Source organism: Thermobia domestica, chromosome 8 (assembly GCF_964235325.1).
Source record: "Thermobia domestica chromosome 8, izTheDome1.hap1.1, whole genome shotgun sequence".
NCBI lineage: Eukaryota > Metazoa > Arthropoda > Insecta > Zygentoma > Lepismatidae > Thermobia > Thermobia domestica.
Genome location: NC_137461.1, coordinates 140,571,221 through 140,589,734, shown reverse-complemented (window position 1 = coordinate 140,589,734; position 18,514 = coordinate 140,571,221). Strand labels below are relative to the sequence as shown.

The 18,514-nt window shown below is 37.2% G+C and overlaps 1 protein-coding gene across 4 annotated transcripts in view; it reads left to right on the top strand.

Annotated features, from left to right (window-relative positions):
- The window catches only part of Rubicon (run domain Beclin-1-interacting and cysteine-rich domain-containing protein rubicon), a 77,738-nt gene that overhangs the window by 20,750 nt on the left and 38,474 nt on the right, over positions 1–18,514 (top strand). For all 4 annotated transcript variants that reach the window (XM_081769062.1, XM_081769061.1, XM_081769060.1 and 1 more), the window contains exon 5: positions 1,154–2,479. In XM_081769062.1, the coding sequence (XP_081625188.1) occupies positions 1,154–2,479 (1,326 nt within the window). The remainder of the gene's footprint in view (positions 1–1,153; positions 2,480–18,514) is intronic.

Below are 18,514 nucleotides of genomic sequence, written 5' to 3'. Positions count from 1 at the left end.
GTCTTTATAAAGACGAACAAGGTGCACCGTTTGTGATTATATGGCTGTTTTATCCACTGATTTTCATACAATCATAATATTTGACAGTAAGTACCAAAAGAATGTGATGATTCTTAACAATCATTGCAGGTCTAAGACGATGGCGAATGGTTCTCCTGAGCTTCATTTCCTTTCCTTTTTATTCTTCCGAGATACAAGTTAAATGTATTAGAACTAGAGGAGTAATTAAATGATAGTTTTAGTTTAACGTTTCATCATTGAATCCTTTACTTAGCAAAGGTACGGAAGTGACACCGGTGTTCAGCAATTGTCTATCTAGTTCGAATACCACAATGAAAAAGACGTATTTCTGCAACGTATTTTGATTTTGCCAAGATTTGGGCACGGACATATAAGCCTAAACGCATGCGAGAGTTACTCGTCACTATTCGTGGCCAAGTGGCTAATACGTCTGGTCCCGGGTTCGGTTCCTTGTGAGGTACTTATCTTGAATATAAACCCGAGTAGCAGTTTGAATGCCACTTAAGCAGTAGGTTCCGTTTCCCATAGTTTCGGTTCTAAAAATGAACATAAAATTCCAAACAGTTAATCAACCAATAAAGATACACTGACGCTTCTCTTGAGTGCCATTTCGAAGGAAAGTTCGCCAGGAACCTAATAAGATGAAGACAAATGACCATGTTAATTGTGGCTTATGACAGTAAATTTATCGTCATTAGTCTGATACTATACCCTGATATTAAACTGTAAACACAGCGTAGTGTCATTGTTGTTTTTAGTTTTTATACATCTGTGTAAATAGTATTGGGAAGTCTTGGAGCAGCCTTCATATTCTCGGACATGAATCCCTGCAGTTTAGACTTGTATCCACAATTGAAAAGACTCCGAAGGGTCACAAAGCTGCCTGTGCTTCGAGCAATAGGGCACTTCATCAGTGTGATCAGTAGAGGCCATCTAACTGACGACGTACAACATCTTCCATATACTTGGCAGAAAGTGCAGATCGTAACCTATATTAAAGATGCGTATGAGTTCTATATATCATCTATATTAAGTATTTTGCCACTAGTTTATTTACAGTTCTCGTATATATATAGTATTTGTTTTAGTAAAATAGTTTCTAACTTTTTCTCTCTTTTTTGTCTAATTACAGTATCTTGCTAAGTGGAAATCACAGATATTTCAGAAAACTCATAGAAGATGCTCTTCGTTTCCGGAAACTGTACAGTATAAGTGGTTTATTGGAAAACCAAAATCATCGGTTTCTACTGATAGAGGATCAAGAGTGGCCGAGCAAAATACAGTATCAGAGAAAAAATCCAGTCCTGTTTCGAAAACGACAGAACATATGTCATTCACTGGTAGCACTGATGTTAAAAATAGTCAGTTTTCTTCATCTACCCGGGACAGTGATTCTGGTGTTCAAAGAATAAGCAGTATTTCATTAGGTATAGACAACAAAGACATTCCAAATATGGGAAGTAGTCTGGTTTCAAGTTCCTCTGTAATTGGTGCTAATGTTCTTCGACAGTGGCAAAGTTTGCCAAGCTTGATTGAAAGTAAATCTGACGAGCAACATGATAAATCTGTGATTGGCAATTTGCGACGCGGCCATCCAAGACATTTCCGTTCGTGCTCGTACAGAAATTCAAGCCAAATATCTGTTCATTCGCTGCAGGGAGATACCAAAGAATGTAGAAGTTACCTTAATGCTTCACAAGCTTTATCTTCGAAGTTATCCCCAAGTATTTTGCAGATTGATTATTCACAGCTGCATGAGACTCGTTTCTCTCCAGAAGATAACGTTTTGCATTCATGGAAGTTTGATCGATCTTTGAAAACTGGAGGCTCGAAAAGTGGTATTGTTGAGAAGAGTGTAAAACAGACAGATGTTTCTAAGATGATAGGAAAATCGAATTCCGCAGTTGAAGTGAAGTCAAATTCAAAACTTCAATCGCAAAATAAAAGTTCAAATAACCAAAGTGTATCAAGTGATGGTACTTCAGTTCCTGTTCATACATGTGGTAGTAGAATTAAAGGTGGGTGTGCTCGTCCTACAGATTTGCATCTTCCCGTTACTTCCTCCAGTTCTATTTTGGAAAGTGTCCCTTGTCACTCGTCACATTCCATGAAGGGGAAGCAAAATGTAACTTCTGTAAGTGCAAAAAATGGATCGAGGAGAAGCGAGAAACCTTTTAGTTATTCCACTGCAACTATTGAAAGTGCTATTAGAGAAAGCAGTTCGATTGAGGACTTCAACCGAAGTGAAAAGAAGTATGAGCGAAAGAAAAGTTTTATTGAAGAAGGCGGAGGAAATAGTGTGTTACCTATGTCTACAGGGTTTTTCCCTAGGCCATTAGAAGGACAAAGTTTAATTAGTTTTCTTTCATCTGGTCAGTTTGGCAAGCATTCAGCAGAATTGGACAGGGAAAATGCTCACTTCAGCATTTCTGAGGCAATTATTTCTGTAATTGAACAGGTATGTTTCCGTTTCTGTTCGGTTATTTGTTTTCTTGGTAGTATCTATTAATATGCATGCAATGTCTGAAAAAGTTCTGACTATCCAAACCTGTAAGGACAAATAAGTTATTTTTCAATCATAACCGAGGTGGTTTGCAAGTTTAACATGTGCAAGTTTCGTCAGTACTTAATTCAAACGGTAAATTAGGTAAATTAGAACTTTAGAAGAAAAATCTTATTGTGTTTTGTCCAGCGCTGGTTTATATTCAGACTTGTTTTTAAGGTTTAATTTTACTATAAAGAATAAAGACTTTCCAGGAAAGGTGAAGACACTAGATTACCGTAATCTATCCTTATGCAACAGCTATTGGTAGTTTGCCGTGTAAGAATCCTCAATTCATAGAAGTACTCAAATTGTACATTGCACAGTTGCTTGAAGTCTTTTTAAAACGTCAAAATACAGGAGATGGGATTTACTGTTTATTTTGACGCACCTTGTGAATGTGGAAATGCCTCGATCACTGCTATGAGTTATCTCGGTCGGTTGTTTCGTGATCAATTTTTAAAACATTTTCACGTAACGACAGAATTCTAATAGGATACACTCTACACCACAGGTACAGTAAGTAGTCGTAGTACGTTACTGTAGGACTCTTACAGTCAAGTGTCTCTTACCAGAAACATAGCGCCATCCATCTAACGCTTGGAACATATCACTAGTTTTGTCATTATTTTAAATCTGTCCCTCGTAACACTAAAATTATGTTGGTTAGGGTGTTTTTGTTGAGATTTCGTTGTTCTTAGTCTAAAACTTTTCAAAATGAAACTACAAGTACAAGATCTACGTATCATGTACTATTTTACATTTCAGTTGCGTTATGCCAAAGAATAAATGAGGCCTTAGGGGACCGTACACTTCAAAGTTCTATCATTATCTTTTCCACTTCGTCAGTGGCCAATGAAGTGAATGAATATTCTGATTCTGTTTATCAGAAATAGTATATTTTAAACTCTATTTAGAAACAGAGCGCAGAGGAACACATTTTTTTTTTTAAATTTAAAATTTTTAATCTCTCAAATGCCGCAAAATTTTCGATACACTATCAATTGTTAATAGTTTCGAAAGCTAAACTGACGTCCTTTCTCCAGGTGTGTGGCTGAAGATTTTAGATGTGCGGTTTTTGTACATCTTGAAGAAATGACCAGGTTTCCAACTAATTGAAGTGCAACCAACTTTCTATTATAGTATTTGCCCTTTGTTGTAATGAGCCTTAACAGCGAATTTGTATGAGCACAAATCAGTTCACTTAGTTAAGAACTAGACATACACAATTAGAAGGTAACACTACTAACATATTTGAACAGTTATATTTGTTCGTTGTAGAGTATTGCCAACTAATTTGAATATGCTTCTTATGTATACGAAACTAAGTGAGAGAAAAACCAAATAATGTAAATTAACAAACTTAATTACGTATGTGAATTATTGCTAATAAGATTTAACAACAAGTGATCTCATTCTTTGTCTAAATATCCTTCGTCTGTGTTCTACATAGGATTTTTTGATATGATGAAAAGAGATTCAAGTATATTTCTTTCTATCAGTGAAGACATTTTATGTAGCACTTGAAATTTAATTTTATACTTACATATTACTAATTGTTTTGATAAACCTGACACAACAGCACTGTCGTCTTTAAGAATCTTCAATAATTCTTTAATTCTAGTGCCGATGTTTTGTTGTGTCATAAATATAAAAATATTGTTACATTCTATTTAACCTTGTCGAATCGATCATGCAAGCTATAGTCACAAAATAATTTTATAATTGTAATCTGTAAATACTCAAACCGATATTTTGCCATGAATTTTGTAGGCCATACTCCCAATACACCTAACACACTGGCTACCTTAGATACATTTGCGTTAACTGACTCGTGCCAATTTGGTGTCTGAAACTCCAATTTGCATCACCACCACCGTCTGCCCATTTCAGCATGCCCTTAGTTCTAATCTGCTTAATGTAGTACAGAAGACTGACTAACATACCACTAATAACGGCAATTCTGCACACGTATCTTTGGTTTTACCAATTTACACTTATGTGTTGCAAACTACAGGTGTTAACCCAAGGTTACTGGAAGGAAAGGTTAGGCTATACGCACAGACGCTTCGCTCCTAGTTTTGCGTGACGTCACCAGCGAGGAGCAGCAAGTAGGTATAGAAGTGTACGAAGCAGGCAGAATGTCTTTTTTCTTTCTTTATGCATAGCATTTTCGCTGTCACAACATTCTCCTACCCACAAACTACAACTAAATAAATAAATAAGCCAGCAATAAATAAAACATCTTAACGCAATTTATATTATGGAAGATTAACGATGTACCTGTGTTGCATGATCATTTATTTATTTTTTGATGAGATAGATAATTGTTGAATTATAATTACATTTTAAATGTATTTATATCTGAAATGTTGCTCTGAATGTATTTAAGTAATGTTGCAGATAAATATGTGTTTTACCACGGCATTCTCTGAAATTTCCGGTGCCTCGAGTTAAAGTAATTGCGGAACCAATGATAAGGTGAGTTCCACACCCGACATAAATAGATTACTTTGTGATTACTGATAAGAATATCTCAATAAATACTTAAAACCATGGATAATAATAATAATAATAATAATAATAATAATAATAATAATAATAATAATAATAATAATAATAGATTGTGGATGCATTCAGTTGCGGAAGCCCTTTGATGCCTAACAATTTATTTTGTTCAATATACGGCATTCATGCTTAAAGTTTAAAGTGGCCAATTCATATCTTCTCCACATGATTATTAAAACGGAACCCATCAGTGTTAAACGTCATGTCGACTATCCATCACAGATTATATTCAATGTAACCATTGTTGACGCTATGATTGCACTTCGTGACATTAATAGTACACAGTCCTGAAAAATGTATTTGGTTTATATCTAAATATTTGTATGCTAACTAGTGTTACGAATTGAGACGAGACGAGAAATTAGGTTTTCTCGTCTTGTAGAATCGATTTTCGTAAAAAGCTCTTTTCGTCTCGCCTTGAAGTTTCTCTAGCCTCTTGTATAAATTTGTGTACAAAATTTGTCCTGACTTCCTAAAGTCACGAGAGATCCACGAAGGATGAGATATAACAACAGTTAAACCATATTTATTATTGGAGTATATTGTGTAATGACTTGTGTATCTTTGAATGCTCTTCATTGTGTTCTTACAATCACTTTATCAATTTATAGTTTGTTATTTTAAAACGATGAACCATGCAACAGTAAACCAGTGTTTAAGGTTTAATACTTGGGTGAACTCGTATTGCCAATGAGACTCGTGAAGTTTCTCATCTTGCCTCGAAAACGAGACGAGAACTCCCATATTTTAAAATTTAAACGAATTTAAAAGATTCTTCTCGTTTCGAATTGCAGACAAGACGAGATATTTCTCGCCTCGATCTCGTCTCGTGGACAACACTAATCTCAACAATGAATTGGAAATAGTTAACCTGCTAGTTTTCCTCAACGGTCAAACTCTTCCATTCTGTGGAGCAAGGCGTGGGGCAATCGTTCCACCTGTTCTACCCACCCAACGTCCCGGAGTTTTACTCTGATTTCTAACTCAAATAAACATCTAGAGAACCAATAAGCAGAAAAATATCGAAAAATAATTTTAAATTATGCACTTTATGCATACATAGAAATTTACGAAAATGAATAAGGAAAATAAACTTACTTTACTTTACTTTGAAATCGGCTCCCCCTAAAAAATTTTCTTCGGGTGCCTATGATCCTGACTGAGGACCTTTGTCTTTTCTTCCCTATTTTGGCATGGAGGGACTAAAACTATCAGTTAAGTATGAATAGTGCAAATCAAAGGCGTATACATGCATAAAGAGATCGATTGATTGTATATACAATTGATAATAATTTAGAACAACTTTTAACTCTAAAAGAAACCGATGAAATATAAGTATACATCCCTAATTCTATAATGTGGAACACTTGGAGATTAAAGACAAATACACGTAAAAATACATATGTACACACGTACAAAAGTCAGGGCCGGCGCTAGCAGTTTTGCCGCCCTGGGCGAAATTTCACATGCCGCCCCTTTAATGCGCAAACCTTATTTTGACAGAAGACATTCAAGTGTCACGAAAAAGTATTTGGTCTAGGAATTAATTCGTGCGGGTGGACAAGAGATGGCGCAACGAACGGAGTGTCCCACAGTTCCGTGTATCCACACATGTGTTGCAAACCCTTGTCATCGCGTATCGTTCGTAGTATAGGGCAGTGGATTAAAGCGTCAACAACACCAGTTTGTAGTTAAGTGAACATGGCGCAATTTGTGCCTGATAAAGTGTTTTTGCGGGGTGTCCTGCTGCATTACTTTAACATGCAGAAAAGTGCGACTGAAAGTCATCGTATTTTGGTGGAAGTGTATGGTGACCATGCTCTAGCTGAGCGAACGTGTCAGAAGTGGTTTGCACGGTTTAGAAGTGGTGATTTCGGCTTGGCAGACCAAGAGCGAGCTGGACAGCCAAAAAAATTTCAAGACGAAGAATTGACAGCATTGCTCGAGCAGGATTCGTGTCAAACGCAGGAACAACTTGCAGCAGCATTAGGCGTTGATCAAACAACAGTCTCCAAACGCTTGAAAGCCATGGGAATGATTCAAAAGATGTCACATTGGGTTCCACATGAATTGAAAGACAGAGACGTTGAAAGACGAAAAACCATTTGCGAATTGCTGCTTCAACGACAGAGCAGAAAGGGGTTTCTGCATCGAATTATTACGGGTGATGAGAAGTGGATCCATTACGAGAACCCTAAACGAAAAAAGGCCTGGGTGAAACCAGGTGAACCAGGTCCATCACAACCAAAACGAGATATTCACTGTGCAAAGGTTACGCTGTGCATATGGTGGGATATGAAAGGTGTGGTGTACTATGAGCTGCTGCAACCGGGTGAAACTATGAATGGAGAACGTTATCGACGACAATTAATGCGTTTGAAGCAAGCTCTGGCCAGAACACGACCAGAATGGGAGAACAGACATGATAAACTTATTGTTCAACATGATAACGCTCGCCCACATGTCGCAAAACCGGTCAAAACCTATTTAGAAAATGTCGGATGGGAAGTTTTACCCCACCCGCCGTATTCACCAGACGTTGCTCCTTCGGACTACTACTTGTTCGATTGCATGAACAACGATTTGATTGGACAGCGGTTTACTTCTTCAGAAGATATCGAAAAATGGGTCTCTGACTGGATCGCTTCCAAGGATGAGGACTTCTTTCGCCACGGAATCCGTACATTGCCTGACAGATGGGCGAAAGTGGTGGCTAGCGATTGACAATATTTTTCTTAAGGTATTTATGTATTTTGTGTTTGTACTACAGCTTCAATGTGTGCGTACCAACCGCACGAATTAATTCCTAGACCAAATAAGATGCCCTATTTAAAAACATGTATGAAATGGAAAAATAAATAAACAATTGAACTACCCTTCTCGAATGTTTACGTAATATTTAAACGACTACACACATGACACAATATTCAGTATGCTCGATTTCGCTGTATATCTGTAATATACAGAAGCGAATGCAAAAATTAAATTTTTTAAAAAAATATATGTTTTAGTCACGACTAAGAATTTTAATTTTTAAGCTTATTTTATATCAAAAAGGTGTTTCCAATAGAGTATGGAGAATGAAGATAATATAGTGAATCAGATATTACGGCAAGCTAAGTGATTAACCTAAGTCTTATAATTTACTGAATACAATGGAGATACATAAATTTAACATACCTTAATTGAAAGAAACTTTTCTTGCTTTGATATAAGCAAATTTCTGTATCACATTCGAGTAGTCCAATGTTTCAGCCAATTCGTGTTCTATTCATATCGCCGCTAAACCATTCAAGCGTGTTTCAGACATAGAAGAACGTGGATAGTTTTTAATAAGCTTAAGTTTCGAAAAACTTCTTTCTCCACTTGCCACTGTTACCGGTAAGATTAACAAAATCCTAAGTGCCACACTAACATTGGGAGCAAAGTCGTGTTCCTTAATTAATCTTAAGGTGGCGCGGTGGCTCAGTAGTAGAGCGTTCACCTCAAGTGCTTTGGGGTCCCTGGTGCGATCCCAGCTCACGCCGTGTGGACTTTGTGGTGGACAAACCGTGCTCGTGAGTTTTTTCGGGGTTCTCCCGTTTCCTCCCACTTTCTTCATTTCACCATTTCATTCATTTCTCATCTTCGCCGTTTCCTTTACGTCCCAGCACCAGCATAACCGTGGGACGTAAAACTCAAAGTTTTCATTTCATTTCATTAATCTTAAAATCTCTTTTGATGAACTTTTAAGCTTAATTATAGCGGATAACGCTTTCAGTTCGTCTTCCAAATCACTGGGATTAATATCTTTCGATTCTTCGTTTGTTAAAATGCTGCAAGTTTAGTACAATTTTCAGACAAAAGTTCAGGTAGCATAATATCTTTAAGATTACTTATATCGTAAAGAAAATCAAAATACTCGCTGTGATGTTTAAGTTGCTCAAACATCTCTCTTAAAGCTAACACAATCACGTCTAGAACTTTGTAATAAAAATCGATCTTGTATCTTGTTTGTGGATCTTCAATTGCTTCATCCTCTGACTCGTACTGAAACTCTCTCTTCTTTCGCCTTCGAGCTTACAGTGTAATACCTATCCGTGGATCATCCATATACAATGCTGATACTAACTCCATCGCATAAACTAAGTAAGAATGAAACTTTGCATCATTTCTGCCTCTTTCGAAGTACTGATATATTTTCGAGAAACCCGACTGCATCCAACACATGAGAATGAATGCTTTGGAGACTTTTGCTTATTATGTTTATGTGGAGTAAAAAGTAACGTTGATACCGGATATCAAGTAAACAAAGGAAAGTAAAAGTCACGGAGCTGTTTACTATACACAGAACATCGTGGGTGACTATTCTATCTGTTCTATTGTTGTTACTTATTTGAAGTAATGCATCATAAGCCTCCCCTATTTGATATATAACGCAAGTAGAGTCAGAGCATCAATTCGGCTCTTCAGTTTGTGGTGCTTAATGGTTTTAAAGTGAGACTACTAATATGCTCCTTTAGTATGGCCCAACGTTGAACTGACAAAGAAAAAAAAAAGCCATAAACTTTTTAACTATACAACAAAAAAAAAAAAAAAAAAAAATGAAACGGCGTACTAAGATGCTGTGGCTGCATCGTTAACGACAAGGTTTAGTGAATGACCTACTGCAAGGAACATAGAAGACTCGGGAATTCATTTCTAAAATTCTCTTCTGAATACCTGAATGTTTGCCTTTCATATTGGAATCATTGTCATATCCTTAGCCCCTCATGTCTTCGATGGGAATGTTCATTTCCTTTAGCTGTTTAATTATTTCTTCTGTCAGTCCTAGACCAGTGGTGTCTATTATCGGTACGAAACTAAAAAAGTGTTAGCAAATTTTTACGAGGCATTCTCCATTATTGTGTGTAATTTGTACACAACGAACGATTATTGTCATTTGCTCTGTAGCAGAAAGACGGCAAGGGAAATATTGAATGAGATACCTGTGGCTACTAGTTTGATAACTGAAAATGAAGGGAATGTTCTGAATTTCATGAATGTGAGTGAAGTAAGTTCAATTACATTCTCAGTTGAACACAATTTTATTTTTCGAAGACTGTAGGCCTATGACGAAGCATTATATTTTGATAATATTCTTTTCTTTTTTCAAATTTTGCCGCCCATTGGAGTTGCCGCCCTGGGCAGTGGCACGGCTCGACCCCCCTCGCGCCGACCCTGACAAAAGTTCACACTATCTTGCAATATTGCATGTCTGTACAGCCAAGCCCACGAAAAGAAATCTTCCGAGATATAGACCTTTTCTCTATTAAATAATATTCGTCCACGTACACCACTAGAAAAGAAAGCAACACAACTCAACATAGCAAAAACCCAAAATAAATAAAGAATTGTTTGTGGTCTTACTATAAAATGTTATAGTAACTCTTCGCGTGCCAAGCAGACGACAAGCTCTAAGTTCCTCGCTGGTGACGTCACTGTGAAGAGAGCGTGAACGTAAAGGTTCGGGACATAGGTTAAGAGCATCCCCTGGTGTTAACCATTATTTTGATAATCATTTGTGTATATTATATACGTTCATACATGTATGTATGTATTATGTTCGTTTTCTAAATTACTCTTCACATTCTTTTTATTGCTTCTTTAAAACCGAGTTAAAATATTGATATACTTTCTTTTTTCGGAATCTTTCAGTCTGGGTGAAGTGTTCAGTAACGTAGGTAGCTCTTTTAGTTCAGTAATTTTTAAAAGATTGAAACCTTTAAGTCCACATTTTATTCCTTCAGTAGAAGTTAATTTTAAAAACCTCTTCACTGAAAAGGGGGAGAGTATTATTTTTTCATTTATAGTAAACTATTCAGGCAGATGTTTGTTTGAAACCGCATACCGTCTATGAAGGCTTCTTTCTTTGTGTCAATGGAGAATGGCGCAAAATTATCTATGCCTGGAAGGCTTCGGCATAGAAAGATCTGAATTACACTAGGACAACTTGCTTCACTTTGTCATCATCATGAAAATGTTTTGTCACATATGATGATGCGATCCAAGAAATACTGGCCTTCCTTATCTTAGTGGTCCTTCCATTCTGTGCTGACTTCAACTCTTCTGTACCATTCTAAAGCGAAAAGTTGTTTCGTAACCAAGGGCATACTCACTTTTCAAATCCTTCTGTATAGATGTAACTTCATGTGTGGACTTTTAGTAACATATATTTTCCGTGAACTTTTTTTTACTGCTTGATCATGGGGTTTTCATATTCTTATATTTCTCTTATTATAGATTTTTTAAAACCTCCGTTTCTTGAAGTCTTTTGCTAACCTGTGATCATACGCTAGGAATCACTTTCATGCCAATACGTGCTTATTTTCTGTATTCATTCAGTGATTATATGCTGTTTTGACAGAAATATAATACTATGTTCCCTTCTTCCTTGGGTTCTCTGAAACCAAAATTTCCCAGTACTTCTTATCCTCCTGTGTCCTTTCAAATTTTCGCACTCATGTCTCTTAATATTATTCTTGCGTTCTGTATATCTGTCTATAATTGTTGTTCGAGAAGATTTTTATCTTGCAACCTGTCTGCGAAGAATACTCAATACTTGCGTGGTTTTACAACTGATTCTTCTTACACTATGTGATCAAAAGTATCCGGACACCTGGCTGAAAATGACTTACAAGTTCATGGCGCCCTCCATCGGTACTGCTGGAATTCAATATGGTGTTGGTCCACCCTTAGCCTTGATGATAGCTTCCACTCTCGCAGGCATACTTTCAGTCAGGTGCTGAAAGGTTTCGTGGGGAATGGAAGCCCATTCTTCACGGAGTGCTGAACTGAGGAGAGGTATCGATGTAGGTCGGTGAGGCCTGGCACGAAGTTGGCGTTCCAAAACATCCCAAAGGTGTTCTATAGTAATCAAGTCAGGACTGTGTGCAGGCCAGTCCATTACAGGGATGTTATGGTCGTGTAACCACGCCGCCACATGCCGTGCAGTATGAACAGGTGCTCGATCGTGTTGAAAGATGCAGTCTCCATCCCCGAATTGCTCTTCAACAGTGGGAAGCAAGAAGGTGCTTAAAACGTCAATGTAGGCCTGCGCTGTAAGAGTGCCACGCAAAACAACAAGGGGTGCTAACCCCCTCCAAGAAAAAACACGACCACACCATAACACCACCACCTCCGACTTTTACTGTTGGCACTACACATGCTGACAGATGACGTTCTCCGGGCATTCACCATACCCACCTGCCATCGGATCGCCACATTGTGTACTGTGATTCGTCACTCCACACAACGTTTTTCCACTGTTCAATTGTCCAATGTTTACGCTCCTTACACCAAGGGAGGCGTCGTTTGGCATTTACCTGCGTGATATGTGGTTTATGAGCAGCCGCTCGACCATGAAATCCAAGTTTTCTCATCTCACGCCTAACTGTCATAGTACTTGGAGTGGATCCTGATGCAGTTTGGAATTCCTGTGTGATGGTCTGGATAGAAGTCTGCCTATTACACTTTACGACCCTCTTCAACTGTCGGTGGTCTCTGTCAGTCAACAGACGAGGTCGGCCTGTACGCTTTTTTGCTGTACGTGTTTCTTCATGTTTCCACTTCACTATCACATCAGACACAGTGGACCTAGGAATGTTTAGGAGTGTGGAAATCTCGAGTACAGACTTCTGACACAAGTGACCCAATCACCTGACTATGTTCGAAGTCCGTGAGTTCCGCGGAGCGCCCCATTCTGCTTTCTCACGATATCTAATGATAGTGAGGTCGCTGATGAGAAGATAAAAGTAGATTTTGATATATTTGACTGCGTATTAATAAATAATATTAATAAACAAAACATGACGATTTCTATGTATGTCTGAATAATATATATATATATATATATATATATGTAGTTATCTAGAATTTTTATTTGTATAATATGGAAAATATACAATACCATATTTGAAGCTAATTAATTTCTTGTTGCGTTTTGTTTTTCTCGGGGAATTATGGATAAAGTTCTCTAATATTTTCGAGGAGTAAATGTGCAAACTATTTCTACAGTTATGTTCTAGGAATTGTATTTTCAGAGATACTTGATTCTTGAAGTATGCGTCGTGGTGGAGAATTCATTAAATTTTCTTCAGCTCGATTCTCGGTTACTTCATTTCTTCTCAATTTAGTGTTATCTTGGATATTCTACGATATTATTTGTATCCTTTAATTAGTTTCATGGTTCACATTGACCTTTGAAAGTCAGAAAAGGTCAGGGAGATTAAAATGAGTCGTGGAAAGTGAGGGAAAAGCTTCAAAATATGCCGAAAATAGTAGAAGTATGCTATATTTCACAGAAGACTCGGGGAATATTTTTAGCTTCTCGAAGGAGATATTAAGAACACCTCAAAGAATCAAGACAGATTAAGATAGATGAAAACAAAAATATATATTTAGAATTAAAGAAGCTTGAGGAGCGTCGTAAGGTGTTAAATCTTCAAACTTTAAAAGATGATGACCAAATTAAATGAAAAATTCAAGAAGAAAAAATAAGTTCTTTGTTTTTGATAATCAAAAAGGTAGGCCAAATTATGATATATGTTTACTTTTTTATGAGCCGAGATATTAAAGATATTGTTAGGCTATAATCATTGGTTGGTACTAGTGTTTATTATATCCCAGATACAGGAAGTTTAGCTCATAATAAATAAAAACAGTAAGAAAGTGAGCTTAGACTGTATTTCAAAATTAAAGGTAGAGCATTGGGGATGATGGAGGCCGATTAAAAGACATTTTTTTAAATAATAGTGTTTGCGGTGTTATGGTTCAGGAAAAATGTACTTTCTTAATCAAGAAAATCAGAATTTCAGTGTGAATCCTGCTTTATTTCATAGAAGAATGAAAGGAAGTATATTTGAAAACATTTTCTTCAATTTTCGATTTATCGAAAATATTGCAGTTAAAGAATGATGTACAGTTAATGATTACACAGGAGTCAATTCTAATTCTGAATAAAAGACACCAATTTTATCCGTGGAACAGAATATTTGATATGAGAAATGTAAAACAATGCGTTTCCGACAGTAACAGTCCGTTTCAGGCAAACGGACATTATGCGGATTTTACAGCAGTTTTTCGGCATACATCTGCTCTCCTCGGAGCTTGAGTTGGGGTCAACTCTTGTAGCACAATATGGCAGCACCTGATAGTTTTCCCGAATTCATGAAGGTAACGCATTGCAGTGAACTGACACATGCCGAGTTGGTTTGACAATCGTGCTGGTGGATGGATTTTCGTCAATGACGTGTCGTATAACATCAGAATCTGTTACTCTGCGGCCGGATTTTGACCGATCGTCGACATTTTTACAACCTGCACGAATTTTTTTGGAGCCAACGAGTTAGTGTGCTATGATTCACTGCACCTTCCCCTTTCGCATGACAAATATTTTGGGTTGCTGCCGCTGTGTTATGCCTGAGTTCAATCTCAAAGAATAACAATTAACGAATCAGACGCTGTTGAGCACTCATCGTCACTGCCGATGAAAACTGGCTGAAGATAATGACGGAGTGGCGGCCTCCGTGTTAAATAGTCCGTGGGCCCGTTTGATCTTGTACTTACGGACAATCACAGCGTATCTTAGATTGTTGAGATGTTGCAAACCTTACGACTCACCTTGTTATGAGAAGTTTATCAAGTTTTAATATAGATGTACGTCCGTGAATGCTGATAAAACTAACTAACTCTGTGGCCTATGGAACGCGGAGGTTTAATGCCGCATTCACAAAAGCTCTCCATTGACTTCTATCCTTAGCCAACTGGATCCAGTTTCTACTTTATATTCCTATCTCTGCGAGATCCATCTTAATATTGTCCTCCCATCTGCGCCTAGGTCTACCTAATGGTCGTTTTCCGACTGGTTTTCCAGTCAGGACTTTTGAAAGCGTTTCTACTTTCTTCCGTCCTAGCTACATGACCTGCCCTCCTAAGCCTCCTAGACTTGATGATCCTAACAATGTTTGGTAAACCGTATAAATTATGTAGTTCCTCGTTATGAAGTTTCCGCCATTTCCCGTTCTCGTTTCTCTTGGGTCCGAATATTCGTCTCAGGATCTTGTTCTCAAATACTTTCAGTTTATGTTCTTCCCTCAGCGTAAGCGACCCTGTTTCGCAACCATACAGAACTACAGGCATGATTATCGTTTTATATATTTTAAACTTCAAATTCCTCGACAGAATTCGCAACGACAAGAGATTTTGAACTGAATAAGAACACGAATTCCATGAATGCTGATACTAGTCGAAAGTATAAAGCACACCATCGTTTGTGAATTTGATGCGTTTAGCGTGCCTAATTGCAGCTAATCAACTAACAAATCATGATTTAAGAAAATCTTAAAAATTATTCAAAGATATATCAGGTTAGTTCATGCTACGTTGGACAAGGCGAACTAATTATGAGATTGCACTGATTTAAAATATTACTTCTATAGGGTAGACGGTCCAGTGTTTTCACGAGCGATGTTAATATCTTTTAAACCCTTAGAGCTCATCATCTCATCAGTATTTTACCAGTTACTCCAAAGGGAGACAGTCTGTTCAAAGTTGATTCTAATTTACTGACAATTGTTTCAGGCTGACGATATTAAGGCACTTTGTTGTAAGGAGTGCAAGAAATGTGACTATTGACTATATCGGGAAACACGGTGTAATTTTTTTTCTAATAAATGTATCCTTTTGTTCTACACATCAAAAAGCAAACAGTTTGGGCCCGTATTACAGTAAATTGATATTTGGCCTACAAATTATTCACATTGCCTTTCCTGAGGAGTACTTGGTTTTAGTATTACATTAATTTAACACCGTGTTAAAGATTAAAATCATTTAATCCAGTCTATGGGGAAGTATCAGGCATCATACGCCAAATTAATTTTTAATGTAGAAAATTGTATTTATATAAGTCTATGAAATTATTTTATGTTGGAAATCATGCAAAACGTGCTCCTTGACCGTAGTATATCTTACAGGAAAACTATCTGACGTCGAGGTTGCATGTGCAATAACAAGTTTGAACCATTCGAAAGCGACGACATTAAGTATGGTAGCAACAAACTTTGTGCTGCTAATATGACTTACTGACTATGTGCACAGAACAATGGTGAAAAGTGAATGTACGCAATGTGGAGAGAGCGATCTTCTACGGTATGTATGTGGTATACTGCACAAAATGGACATCAACGACATTCACAGATTGACCAGAACAAACTTTAAACTTGCACCAAGAGTAACAAATGATGCACCACAATGGCTACAATAATTCGCGGTAGCAAGATCAGGGATGAACTCCATAAGAGTTGTAAAGCGTTCAGGACGATGAACTAGTACCCATTCTTCTCACACAATCATGTTAGTATAATGTGGTGGCAAAAACTGTTGGTAGTTGAATGCGAACTACTCTGTCGGCCAGATTATCGTAAAACTGGTTATCTTTTATATCATATCTACAGATGGTGCGGTAATACCTTTTGTTGGCACAGGAAAATAGATTTGGTTGCTAAATTTGTTCAGTGCTTGCTTACGGTATGCATTTAAACGTCACATATTTTCTAGGGTGAATAGTTTACTTTGAAATTGTATTAACTTTATACGCAGACCAGGAAACAAGGAATAGCAAATTGTCATTCCAACCGTAGTGTTCATTCTGTACCTGTAGATATACTAAACCAGTTTTTCAATTGTTGCTTGCTGTGACATACAGATTTCTAGTCTCCTTGCTAGGCTATTGATACGAGACAAAATTACATGAAGTAGAGAACTTCTCACGGCCCAATAGATAGCTTTTTAGTCAATTTCCCATTCAAAGTAATAGTCGAGATAATTTATACGAATAATGCAAATTGAAGACATTGATGTTCGTGGCTTGTGTAAAACTGTCTACTGTAATTTACGACTACTTTGTTTCTTCTATGTATTCTCCTTCAAATTCCAATTGTTCGGATTTGAGAATAAATTCCTTACTGAACGTAGGAATACGTTTGTTCTGGATGATTCTGCAGTTCGCTGTTCATCTTCAAGGTGCAGTTTTTTTTTTTTTTCTTTCTTTTAAATGTCGTTTTCTATCTCTGTAGCATTGTTTGAAGCTTTGCAACCAGCCATTGTGTGCCTAGAAATCACTGAAGCCAATATCATGCGCAATTTTGGACCCATAACATATTGCTATGGATATAAAATTGGTATATGGATATAAAATGCTATGTGGATAACATTCACGCGATGTGCATGATATCACGATCACACACATCGCCTAAATTGTCGTGAGCATCCGTAAATCACACGAACACTAGTCTCCGTAACAATAGCACGTTGTATTCCTTTGAAATCGTCAGTTTTGTAATACACATGTCATATTGCTGCGGACCGATTCGAAAGCTTTTTATAACTGTTTTCTGCTCTGTCATGTATATCCACTCATATATATCTAGTTACTGTGTGTACCTTTTCGCCGAACAAAGATTGTTGTTTACAATTTTTCGCTGGAGACGGAGTTTGTTGCATTCGACGTTAAGGATAAACTATACGGCTAGACACGCTTTTCTGTCTCACTTTCACATACGCACTCTTCGTTGTCTTGGTATCGTTTACGTTGTAGTCGAAAGTATGTGATTCTATAGACTTGATTCACTCATCCACGAGAATACTAATATGTTTTGTGCCACTTCTTACTCACTCTGAGAATTTTTTTGCGTTCCTTTCCAACGAAATGTTAATTTCAAGAACTTCTGTTATAAGTATACTGCAATGCCTACTTTGATTAAATTCGCCATTACTTTGTTATTCTGTTAACATTTCTAGGACTTCAGTACCGTTATGCTGTGCACTTCGACGTTGCTGTTCGAATACGTCTCGTATCCGCATTTTCTGTACTTGTTGGAATGACTTTTTCCGCCTCCCCCCTCCCCTGTTGCCATTAGCAGCTATAAGGTATACGAGGTAAACTTTGTGTAGGAACTTCGAAAGATGTCAACGCCATTAAGCATTCACGGATTTCATAGGTTCGTTGTTAGTACTTGTGCAGATTTCTCAGTAGGATTTTCTGAGAGAAAAGCGGTTAAGGCTCTTCAAGACCTTCCACATAATGTATAAATTTTGGTACCCAGCAATTACGATGTCATAATCTGCACACCCAAGTTTCCTGTCTGTAAGAAGAGTTTTGAAAACAGTTATTTGTTTATTTAATAGCGTTTAGTAGACACCATCGTGCTTACTTTCTACATTTGTAATAGTCTTCAGTGTCTTTAAGTTTTTCGCTGAAATTGAAAAAAAAAAAAAAAAAAAAAAAAAAAAAGAGTGGAGGTAAGCTTACCGAAGAATCTTAAGTGATTCTCCTTAATTTTAAAGTATCCATGATTTTATGTGAAC